A 12,785-nucleotide genomic window follows, 5' to 3' on the forward strand; every position below is an offset into this window, starting at 1 on the left:
TGGTGTCCCCCTGACACTGTATTGCATTTACGAGCGTTCCGAAACGACACTTTCGTTACATGGATTTTGGACTTCCCGATCGATTTGTTTTCCGCCCCGCGGATTTGCCCCGTTGGTTGTGAATTTGTGAGCGTCGTTGTTTCTTTTTCGTGTGTCATTTTACATGCTCTAAGAACTTGAAGAAGGAAAGGGATGTTCCATACGTGCGGTGTCGCGCGGTGTGTTCGGCCAATTTGATGACCTAACGATACCGATTCAACGCGCCATTTGTCGCATTTCATTAAAATCGTGTATGACCGGGAGCGGGAGAGAGAGAGATTTGTTGTTCTAGTGTTGTAACATATTTCTTCTTCTGTGTTCTTTTTTCCTTGTTCGTTTACTCGTTCAACCCAATCTCATCACTGACGGCGCCAACATGAATACAGCGCATAACGTTCGATTAGGGGGTACAGAGTGAATGGAAAAAGAGAAGGAATGGAGACACACAGACACATTTATGGACACAGCGCGAACACATTTGAATTCCACCGCGAATGCATGGACCAATGCTTCGGTCCTAGCATTTTGGAGCTAATTGACATTTTTCTATTTCAGTTTCGGCGGTCTTTGAAACCCGAAACGCGAGAGCAGCAGCAACAATCGGTGCGGTAGGATGCACTTTCCCCTTGTCACATCCCATACGAGGATGCGCCCCCTACAGTCGCTGAAGCTCGTGAGTGTGAGCGCAACCGTGAAGGGAGAACAACCGCCTCTCACACAAATGATTAACTTTCGCGCGCGCCATCCAACGACACAGTCATCAACGTCTTCATCACCGCTATTTGGATCCGATGGTATTTTTCGTTGTTTCCATCCATCGGGTGGTCGGGTGGAACGTGGAAAAATATTTATTTTCACACGGACTTGTTGGCATCGGTGGGTGGGAGCAGCATTCTTTCCTTCATACGTGCGCGGCGCTACTACACACCCGCGGCATTCTGGAGATTTTCGACTCAACCCACTATTCGGTTCCGTTCTGTTGACCGAGGGGGGAGCGAGCGCCGGAGTAGTAGCATGGGTTGATGGGATTGCTTTTTGCTGTGCCGTGTGGTTCGGGGAGCAGGAGGATAAAATGTGCAGCGTGATCTAATTTCGAACTTCTCATCGCTCAAAGGAAACTTCAGCTGCAGTGGGATGGAAGTGAACCGCCGGGGCACATGCCGATGACAGGTGTGGACGTAGGAAAAGATTGGAAAAAGTTGAAACGTGAGCACCCAATGAGGACTTGGAGATGGAAAATATCAGCATCATTTCTGCGGTTGGAAAGTTGGTCAAAACCGCTAATGGATTCCGTATTGACACCCACAAAAGTTACCGACCCATCAGCGGCTTACGCCGGACATTGGTAATGCAGTTGGGTTAATAATTCTTCATTAGTACAGATCTGATGGCACTATCTTTCGGTGTGATGCAAGACGAAATGCCAAGAATTGAGAGTTGATTTCCTAAATAAATGATGGATTGGTTTTAATTTCCATTTTAATATGTTCCAGAATCACACTTGCATAGACGTTTTTCGCAAGAAATGATTTGCCTTTGAGCTGTTGAACATCTAATTCAACCCTCTTTCAAATGGAATATTTGTCTCTCTTGAGCAAGAGTTAATGTGACAAAAGCTACCTTTATTTTTAACACAATGTTTGCGTCATTTTTTCGTCACACAAATCCCCTAATGAGCATTTATCTTTCATTTCGCTGTGCCTACGAAAAGAAAAGAGGAAAAAGGTAGCTTTGTTTTGATTTCTCAACTCACTTTCCCTCTTGGTTTTGTTTAAATCTTCTGTCTTCGGGTATGTTTCATTTGCCTTTCTCTAGAACAGATGGAAGGGTTGCGCTGAATAATGATTATAAACAAATCTTAACGAATTGAGTCTAAATAATGTATCAAATTACTGAGAATTTGCTTCCGTCCCTCTTGCGACTGCCAGAAAACGGATGTTTTTCCAGAAGAAATGAGTTAATTTGTAGTTAAATGATTGGTGTATTTCCAGCAACAACCCATTAGCTTCTAAAATGATGTGGATAGTCCATCAAAAAATAAACGGAACATATTGAATTGACCTTCTTCAATGTGAAGTGGGCAGGTTTTAGAATTCATGCAAATAATTAAGCAACATTTTTAACAATCTTGTGTTCCAAGCTCATCCATCCATGATTTACTAGAAATGATTCCCGAAATGTTTAAAGCAATATCTACGAACAACTTGGTGTGAATCAATTTTCCAACAAAAAGACTCTTCTCACGTTTAGCGGTCCTGCTCAGGATGACAAAATGTGTGAGTGAAAGAGAATTAACACACCAGACAGAACCATCGGGGGACAGAAGAGGAAAAAAAACGAGATAAACTACTCAACAGGGAGTGGATGATGGTGATGATGAAGGTGATACAAATGACGCTCACCACCCTTCGGCAGCTGGGGGAAATAATGGACAACCTGTCTTACTGACACTGTTACCCTGCCCGGTGTACTGCAGAGCGCAGCATGCTTTCGGCTTTAGTTCTCAATTCTTTTTCTGTTGCGCGGAGGGTGCCACCGAAGGCGACGATCGGTGGACTAAACTCGGTCACGTATTTAATAGAAAATGCAGTTCTATGTCCCATTATGCTTCAGACTCAGTTGAACGGGCAAAAGAAATCTGTAGATTGGGTATGTTGAGTCTGAGCCTGAGTGTCCCGCCATCCACCGGGAGAAGTATCGTGAAGAAGTTCCGTGCATCCAACAACAATGATCTAATATTTATTCTACGGCTCCACTAAACGGAATGCATCTGCAGCGACGAGACAAGTGTGCTGGATACATTCGTTTGTTATCCATGCTGCTAAGAAAGATAAAAAAAAACAACAATATACAACTTTATCTAATTACTTTCCCTCTCTATACAAGTGGGAGTTTATCCCTAGTGGGAGTCTAGTTTGATCCAATTGGACTAAACGATGATTGGAACGTTTCGTTTATTTTGGCAACACATAACCTGAGTTTGATCCGAATCATGTTTTGTTGCAAGTATTACAAACAAAAAACCCTCGCTTTGATTACGATTGCTTTAAATCCCATTTTGTCTCTCTGTTTTTCCTACCAACTCATTAAAATAAACCCCACCGACAAGGACTCACCGGTGTCTAGACCGGGAATGCGGTCACCATTACGACACGGAATAGTAAACATGCCGTCGTGTCGGTTTCCCCTTTATCCCTTTATCCTGGCAACATCATCGTAGGCGAATCATTCCTACCAAAAAAATCTAATATTTTTCCGAGCCCGAGTAAGGCCTACCGAGCAGACGCTCATAATCCTTCCCACTCGTCCCGTTGATTTGTGGCAGCTTTAGCTTTGCCTATTGAAGACACACTCCACCCGCGGCCACCGGATGTACATAATCGTGGCTCGATTAATGGATGGTCGATTTACTAATGTGGAATACGGCCGAATCGACAGCCGAGGACCGTCAAACGAATCTCCTTTATGATTTGCATTTAGCCCGTCTATAAACAAATGTATTTGATATTCTCTAAAATTGTTTACAGTCACGTTATCGAGCGTTGCCATCGTTTCCATCCTAGCGACCGTTTTGTGTGATAGCGGCCCTGATCCATGTCGTGTTTGCTCGTACCGTACTGACATCGATACTACCGCTGCTCATTACTATCCTTGATGCTCGATGGACGCACGCAAATCATGGATAGGAGACCTTACGTTAGGACATAACATATTGCCCGTTTTCTCTCTCTCTCTTTCTCCTTTCTTTCGCTTCTTTTGATACTACTGGGAACGGCATAAAAATGAGACCCTCACTTATGTTCACCTTTAACCTCAAAAATGATCCACCGTTGGAGTAATGTGGAGCGGTAATGTGATTTATAAATGTAGACATTTAAGCTGCCGCCGTGAAAGCACTTAACGAATAAAGGAGCTCTTTTTTGTTGCTTCCCCTCATCCAGAAACTACTAGCAAAGGTTTTTTGTTGTCCCTTCTATGAAATGTTTGTGCGCGTCGCTCGTTAGAGTTGCAATCGAATGGTGGGATGAATTTAGACGACAAATATTCATAAATCTGTGCCTACGGAGAACGGAGCGTTTCTACTACTTCACTTGCAGACCAATTGATTGAGCGGGTATTTCGATCGCGTTGTAAAATGATTAGAATTAAATAGGAATAAATTGCTTGATGTTTTCTAATTCGACAGAACATACTTTTGATTGAGTTATGTTTCAACAGACCGAACAAAGTTGTATTTAATAAATAAGATTATAAACGTTGTCTAGTATTGTTAATAGTATTGTTAATACTGGTATAAATTAACTGTCAGTTAGCAATAACATTGAAACATTTTATCATAATTTTTTTTCAAAAAAAAAAATCGTATTTCCCAGGACTTTTGTTTAATTCAAACACTTTCATTGTAGAAAAAACCGTTCGTCCAACAACTTAACTGTCCAACCTTGTGCTATCTTCTTCAACGGCGAATCATTCTCTGCCTACGAGTAGTAGAAGGTGGATGCACTCCATCGGACAGATATGCAAATGTCAGCAAAGTTTGATGCTCTGTCCCTCTCTCTCTCTCTCTGTCTGTCTCTTTCTCTCTCTTCTTCTTATTCAACCAACAATTCACTCACAACACACACACACAGTTGCTCGACAAGAAACTAGATGAAAGCATGGTCGAGCAAATGCGATAATTATTCCATGCTATAACGTGCACTTTCGTCACCATCAGAAGGAATCTGCTTTTTCAACGGTTTTTTTTTGTATATACTTCGCACCTTCCCTTCGTCCCTCAAAGCCACACACGATTTTTGCCGGGGGTACACATTTAGCACGAGGACGTGAGCCACCCATGCGCTTCAAAGTGCGTCCAGGAATGTTTGCCTTTAGCGATAGCATAAATCGATGCTGTCGCACCGTCACGGTGAAAGATGATGAGTCGGAAAAAATCAAAGTGACGCATTTAAGTCTCCACACCGAGGTTAAGTAAAGGCTACGCAAAGCTACTCTCGAGACGGTTCCCGAGAGCGCGAGTTTGTTTGCACTTGAGGCGATGAATAACAATCAGCCCGATTCTAATCGAACCCTATCGAAAGCATCAAACGGTTCGGCGTGGCTAGGGTAAGCGATATTTTAAGTCAATCAATCAAGACAAGAAATGAGCACCGTAAGAAAAGTGTGCTTGATCGTTGAGCACTGTTTGAAATGATGATATTAATATTCTGCCTAACGTGCGTCATGATACTGATGGAAGAAAGCTGAAATGAATGCATGTATGTTTGTGTGCAGTCTCGGAAAAAATGTACAGTTCTTATCAGAAATCTTGCATTTTTAATTAAAGAATGTGTATTCACCTTCAAACAACCATATGTTTTAATAAAACAACCCGGTTTGCATAACAATCGAATAGAAAAATAGGATTTTAATAATAAACAATATCCTCACGTTTCAGTTAACTTAATGAGAAACAGCAATTGATCGTGTTGTTGACACAATGCATTTGTTGCAATACGGTACCGAAACAAATTAGCTCCATGTGTGGTTCGACAACAATGGATCCAACTTTCTTTTTCAATATCCTGTTTAATTTCCTCACTGCTAATGGATATGGTTTCTGCTTATGCTCTATTTGGTTCACATTAGTGGTAAACATTTCTCTTACATCAGTGGTCAACTACTTTTATCCATTCTGTTTTACATTTCTCGGACATAATAATGCAGTACTCTCACATTATTATTATGCATTGCACAGTACTATAACACATCCCACGAGCGTAACATAAATCTCCGTGTTGGAACCCTCTCTAATTGATCAAAAGTTTAGAGCGTAACGCCAATTTGTTCGTCAACACGAACAGTATCACATTACTCCCGAGCGTGTTTGCAAACTGCCATTACATTTTAGCATGGTTCTACCAACCGGCTGGCAAGCAGGATCCCGTGTAACACAGGGGATGTACATAAGCAGCCAGCAACGAAGGCGTACAATACCACACAAAAAACCCTAAACTAACATCCCGCGTGTTGGCGAATCTATTCTGTTTTTTTGTGTGTCGTTGTTTATGGTTTGATTGAATTACATCGTCTGTAGTGTTGCTCTTTCGTCTGTATTTATCTAATTCTTACGGCACGGCACGACGAATTGCCGGTTCGGAGTGGAACTGGAGAGCACCTTCCAAACATTCTGAGTGCACCCGAGCTCCCGTAAAAGCTCCCAACACATACGGATATACGGCTGTCGATGCAAGTTGCCTTTCGCTCCTCGTGAAATGGGATACGAGCCTGAAATTCGGCTGCTGGATGATGCCAACACCGCCTGGACGGCTCGGGTGTGGAGGTTTTGCAATCTACATGACGGATGTGAAGAAGGCTAAACTTTTCATGGAAAATCCCCGGTAGACGTCGACGCTCAGCACAACCGAAGGTCATGTTACGGGGCAAAACAATGTGGACGTAATACAGCACAACAGGTGGATGCGAGTCGATTGCATCATACCCTCCTGACCCGGCTGTTCCGCACACAGTACGCCAATTATTACGTTTCGCTATCGATGAAAAATAATAAAAGACTTGCTTGCTATCAAACATTAACTGCATTTTAATACGATATTGCTCCCATGCTCGCCACGGGAAGGATCGCCTCGATGTCTGCATTCTATGCTGGGAATCAAAGGTTCTTTGACCGAACGATTTGTGCTTCATCCAGGAGCATGCTCTTTGGTGATGTACATTGCATTTCTTCCAACATGCCTAGCTTTAAACTTACCCCCGTATGTCGATCCGACCGTGTCGAATGCTACCGGGCTGATGCTGGCGATGTTTTACGATGCAGCTAAACCCGAAACCTGCTCCGTGCAGCGGGCAAAACAACTTTTCACCTGGTGTCCGATTCCGTCCGACCAGCAACCGGTACCCGTGGTTCGAAATTTGAAGACACGGTTGCTGCGCTCCTTCTCGATGTATCGTTGCAAGGGTTTCCTCCATCATGCTAGAAAGTATACTACAATGCTCCATATCGTGCTATTCCTGGTACGAGCGGGTTTTGGTCGATCGGTACTATAGCTGCTCCAGCACCGCTGCTTTGTGAGCGATGAAGGAAAGGGGATTTTAGAATATTCTGGATGACTTCTACAGCCGAAAATCGGAGTAAAAATCCCTTCTGCGAAAAAAAAAGTTCACGGATCGAGTTGAAATGAAGTTTGAGCTGAAGCGATTCCACGGTGCTGCTGTAGATGGAATTTTTGTCCAAATTTTTTCCCACTCTGCGATCCGACTCCCACGGCCAATGCTGCACAATATAGTAAATCGAGCATTCGCAGGAACTATAGGTACATGATGTACGCAGGTACTCCATTTAGCTTCAACGAAGAGCAGAAAAAAGCTGCACATCGAACCGAAGAGTGAAAAATAATGCGTGGATCAGATATCAATGGTAACACAACCGGCTAAGGCAGATGAGCAGCAACAAACCAACTTCCACTTCTGCAGCGCCACTGGAAGCGACAAACAATCCTGCTCGAATCGGGATCGAATTGCTCCCAAAGTGGAACCGTGCACTTGACGCGAAAAGTGTGTGTATTCACCACTCCATAGCATGTGTGGGAGTTGAAGGGGAGAAGAAGCAGAGCACCCCATCGCCCATCGTTTGGTCATTCGCTTGTTTATGTTGTTTTTGTTTTTACCAGAAACACTTTATCTGCCCAACTCCTACTACCCATGGTGACACCAGTGTCCTTGTGGCCGCTTGTCAAGTAACTGTCATTTAATCGGATGCTGTCGAGCATCGTCACGAGTATATTTGGGTTAATCTAGTTTTATACGAGTTTAGTAGAGCCAGTCTGTTTTAAAGTTGATGTATTAAATCATATTTGATGATCTAGTTCTTTGGTGATGCAGTGATAGTGAAGCGCAATTGTTGGAAATGATAGAAGCTGGTACCTTCAATTCACTAATCTTGGATAGCAGTGTTATTAATTGCACAAAATACACCTACTGCTGTAAAAAAATCTATCTGTTTCAATAACTCATGCAATTAGCGAATCATGATGTACGCTCATCATTTCGCTCAGCAATCCATACTGTACATTTATTAATGTTTCTCTAGAAAGCTATTGTTATAGCGTTTGCTAAGGGAAATGTCTATGCCTAAGGCACTTTATTGGAGCTAATCAAGTTGACTATTTTCTCAGTTATTAATATAAGCATATGACAAAGCATCAGTTCAAATCCTGTATTGAAGTCAGTTATACATCACAGCTCATCAATGTCTTGGCTATCGTCTTCAATCTATAATGTTAAGGTCATCCCTATGCATATCGCCATCTGAGGAGAGTTTCACTAGAATTAATGCCATCAATTCGAACACCCTCAATGATCTAAAATTTTTAAATTCCTCACAAGCTGCTTCAATTTTGCATACATCTTGTGAACCATGTGCACCATTTACTATATTCTTTGTACAGCCACCTCAATGGTGTTCAGTGCCAATTTAGTGCACTCATCTGCGATTGTGGCAATCGCATTGATAAGCATCGAAGCTTCAATTAGCAACAATTAGCATGTTGTAGCATTGCGTGAACTTGTCCTTCATGAAATATTGGGTCAGGGGTGGAACCCTTCATTGAAATGCAACAGCACCGGCTCATGATGATGTAATTTACTTCGGTTCCTTTGCTTTCCTTTGCTAGATGTACAAAGTAACCTTAATCATGTGCAATGTTTTTAGTAAATATGTTCCTTCTAAATAGTATGTTACAAAACGTTGGCGACTGTTAAAGAAGCATACAGTACATAAATGATCAGCTACAATTGAGTCACAGCTCAATAGATATAGCATATTATTCGAAAACATGTGCAAAATGAATCCTTTTTACTTCCCACCATGTAAACCACTCACCAAAAGTGGTCTAACCAAGTGCCAACACTTTACAGTCGACCATCTTCTATTCCTATTACTATTCTACACTCATAATCCTCGGAAAATCCTCCCTTTCTACTCGCTCATGCCAAACGGAAGCGGGTCTAAATTGAGCAAAAACAAAAACACAATAAGAATCAGCTCGAAAAATCAACCCTCTTTAGTGTGCTGTGTGTCCGGGGTTACGCCGGGAGCTGAATGTATAATCGGTTATGCTTGCGCTGGTGTTGATTGTAGCTTTCCGGCGCTGACCGTAAACGTTCCGTTTGGGGAGCGAACTACGAGCGAACGGTAAAACCATATCATATCCATAAGCTATCTAAAGACTGGCACGACACACGGGGCACGTAGCAAACGGGCTAGAGAACAACCAAGCAATCGTTGTTGTTCTTATTTTCCACTTGGCGGAAACATTGTCTACCATTTCATTGGATTTGCTTTAACTGAACTGTTCTTTGTGGTTTTGTTCCGTACCTTATTATTTCAGAATGCACTTCCAACGAGTTCACTTGCGATGATGGTCGATGCATCGATCAGGACAGACAGTGTGACGGTGTGGCGGACTGTTCACGAGGCGAAGACGAACAGGACTGTGGTAAGTGTCCGTGGTCAGTTTTTTTTCTGGCTACAAAACAATCTACTAATTTCAATCGTGTTCTGCTACTGCTCGACCACAAAACTAGGAATTGTTGAGTGTGATGAATCGCGCGAGTTCCTGTGCCGATCGGATAATACCTGCATCCAGAAGGAAGCCGTTTGTGACGGCAATCGGGACTGTTCGGATGGCGAGGATGAAATATGCGAAGGTAGGCGCTAATGTAACGATTTCGTTTTCCCCACACTGCACTCTTTCAGGGTTGTATCCTTCCCTGGGACATACGAGACCTAAGAATCGTCTCCTCTCTAGAGCATAATTGTTGCTGCTGAGGGGCTGAAGACGCTGTGCTTAAGACATCCGTTAATCGACAACAACCATGACCAAAAACACATACTCACACAACATAACGTCTGCTAACCTTTCCCTCCCTATTTTTCGCATGCTGCCCTGCTAACCGACACACACAAAACCGGGTCGGGATTGCTACCAAGGAAAGGGCGAAAAAGCCACCTTCTGTCCGTTAGGCAAGTTCACCTGCGGGGACCGGTCGTGCGTATCGATACTCGGTCGTTGCGACGGCAAGGTCGACTGTCCTCGGGATCACGCTGATGAGGATGAGTGTCGTAGGTGTCTGTTTTGCTTGACGCTTAACTTTTCGTTTCCTGTTCGCGTTTTTTGTTGAGTTTCCTCGAGGAGTTTCCTCGCGTAAAAATTTGGTTCTAAATTTCTCGCGTGTCTGTTTATAAACGTTCTCCACATGCCTACCTGAATTATGGCGTCCGCCCGGTTACATCTCGGTCACAGCCTGCCCGAGAAACACCTGGCAGTGTGATTATGGGCAGTGTATTCCGCTGGAGCAAAAGTGTGACGGCAACATCGACTGTCCGGACGACATTTCCGACGAACGCAACTGTCCCAGTAAGCATCGGGTAGAACGAGCGCCGGGGAGAGTGTTGCTGGTAGTAGAAGTACAGTAGAAGTACGGTTTGCGGTAGTAGCTGGTTGTGGGTGGGAAAGGATGGGCACGGATTGCCTGTGGGATGTACTATCATTAGCATTGCATTAACCACGCTTGCACGTACGTTACTCGCTAGCATGCCCTTCGGACGAGAAAAATGCTGCACGTTCTCTCTCCCTCTCCGTCTGCTTTTCTTGCTACTCCACCACGTAGTGTGTCATTTGATTTGTATCCCTTTTTGTATGCATGCTATTTGCTGTTAAAGTAGTGACCGGTGCTGGTAAGCAGAACAACAGGTAAAGTGATCCGACTCGTAGGCAGTATAACCACACACACACATATATACACCCAGAGCGCCCAAACAACTCGTCCCTTTGCAGCGTCTCCCAGCATTTGCCGCTATCAAACAGAGGACTTCACGTGGTGTCAGTTATAATGGCGATACTCACGGTACCATGTCCAGACACTGGTTGTCCCTATCTCACCTCTCCTACCGCGCCCCGCGTCTTATTCGCTTTCACTTTGCTTCGATCAATACTTAATGCTAGCAGTAGCCCCGGGGAGCGGGATGAAGGGGACTGGCGCGTTGCATGATTGAATTGCACGATTTTAAGTCCTTCGGGTTAGGGATTCAAAATGTTTTGATTTGTTTTCCACGCGATACACGCTTTAGAGAGCTTGCGCTGTGTTTTCCCCTGGCGAGCTTGATGTTGTGTCCCTCCCGATCAATGATTTGTATTCCTTCCTCTTTCCTTCCTGATTTAAATTTGCACTTCCCAAAAAAACATGCAACCATTCGCAGCTGGGAAGGAAAAATATTAATTGACTTTCGTGTTTCGAAAGCTAATAGGTTTTTCGCAGGTGCGTGACATTGCGACTCTATCGACGAAAACGTGCGATTGATGATCCGCGCTGCCAGAGAGTTGATTGAAATGCGACGTTTTGATACGCGTTTGTTTAATGAGTTTCCTGATTTTACCATGGGCGGCTGTCTTCTTCTTTACCGTCACGTCTGTTTTGTGCAACTGTTTTTTTTATTATTATTCGTACAAATATTCTTTAAATAGAAACCAAACCCCCACCTTTGCCAGTCCAGTGCATTTCGTGCACTTTTACTTCAAGTATGAGTTGTACTATTTCCCACCCAAAAGAATTTGCGCATTTTGCGCACCTTTTATTTCTTCGAAAAACTCCACACACAAAAGACATGGACCGCACTACGACCTTTGGCCCTTTTTTTCGAACGCACTTCCACTCACTAATGTACCCGAAACGAAACACCCTTGTTTTAGCCCAACGGGACAAGTGCTCGATCTACGAGTTTCAGTGTCGATGGGATAAAAGATGCATACCGATAGAGAAGCGGTGCGATAAGGTATACGACTGCTTGGACAGAACCGATGAGCAGGTCTGTGGTAAGTGCATCCAGATCGCTCCCTCACCTCCGGCCCACACACTCCCATCCCAACTGCTGCCATCCCTGTTTGTGTCCCTGGCGCAAGAAGCGTTCGTTCTCCTGTCTTGTGTCGTTTCCCCTGTGTGTATGCGTGTGTGTGTTTTGTGTTTTATGTGTGAAATACATTGATGAAAAACGTTCGAGTTACTTACTTGCTTTCTTTGATTGAGTATGATTTGAGATTGGTTTACTTACATCATGGTGCAGGGTTAGATTTTATAAGGAAGTATGCGAATATTTTTATGTATTGTAATCATAAGAGTTTGTTTTATTGGAAAAGTTTTTCTAAACATTGTGCTAAAATGCCTTAGCTTTCCATGCTTTGACTTGCTTCAACGACAAAAGGAGAAAGACAGCAACAATTTATCAAAGCTTTCTCCGGGAATTTGGTTATAAATGATTTGGAGTGTTACTTTTACCCACCAGGAAATCATTGAGGACTACTAGCAAAGGTTGAGGACTTTTTTTAATTGAGTTTTTTCTAAGATGCAGTAAATTTACCCTACCTTCTTTTTCTAACAATAGGTTTTTATAAGTTATGAAAGTTTGAAACAACTATGAGACAAAAACCAAAATTATCAAAGATTATTTTGTATAAAACAATCCTAAGTAAAACTTTACATTCATTGTTAAATTTGATAATCCTTTGGAACTAAACCTCGGATCCAACCTTCGGAATGGATGATTTCTCAATAACTAATAACCCTGAAATTACTATATCTACGATTTTTTACAATACCATCATAGAAGAAACAAATATATCAAAATTTATCATAACAAACATAACATAAATCTCATTTAATCAGTAAAGAATATAAATTCTAACAATAAA

The 12,785-nt window shown here is 42.9% G+C and overlaps 1 protein-coding gene across 50 annotated transcripts in view; it reads left to right on the forward strand.

The window, feature by feature from the left end:
• LOC1274328 (basement membrane-specific heparan sulfate proteoglycan core protein) overlaps nucleotides 1-12,785 on the forward strand; it is a 96,550-nt gene that overhangs the window by 54,446 nt on the left and 29,319 nt on the right. For 30 of the 50 annotated variants that reach the window (XM_061647696.1, XM_061647715.1, XM_061647695.1 and 27 more), the window contains 3 exons: nucleotides 9,429-9,536; nucleotides 9,625-9,747; nucleotides 11,790-11,912. In XM_061647696.1, the coding sequence (XP_061503680.1) occupies nucleotides 9,429-9,536; nucleotides 9,625-9,747; nucleotides 11,790-11,912 (354 nt within the window). The remainder of the gene's footprint in view (nucleotides 1-9,428; nucleotides 9,537-9,624; nucleotides 9,748-11,789; nucleotides 11,913-12,785) is intronic. The other 20 variants (XM_061647721.1, XM_061647724.1, XM_061647727.1 and 17 more) reach the window with 1 other exon arrangement.

This window comes from Anopheles gambiae, chromosome 2, assembly GCF_943734735.2.
Source record: "Anopheles gambiae chromosome 2, idAnoGambNW_F1_1, whole genome shotgun sequence".
Classification (NCBI taxonomy): Eukaryota; Metazoa; Arthropoda; class Insecta; order Diptera; family Culicidae; genus Anopheles; species Anopheles gambiae.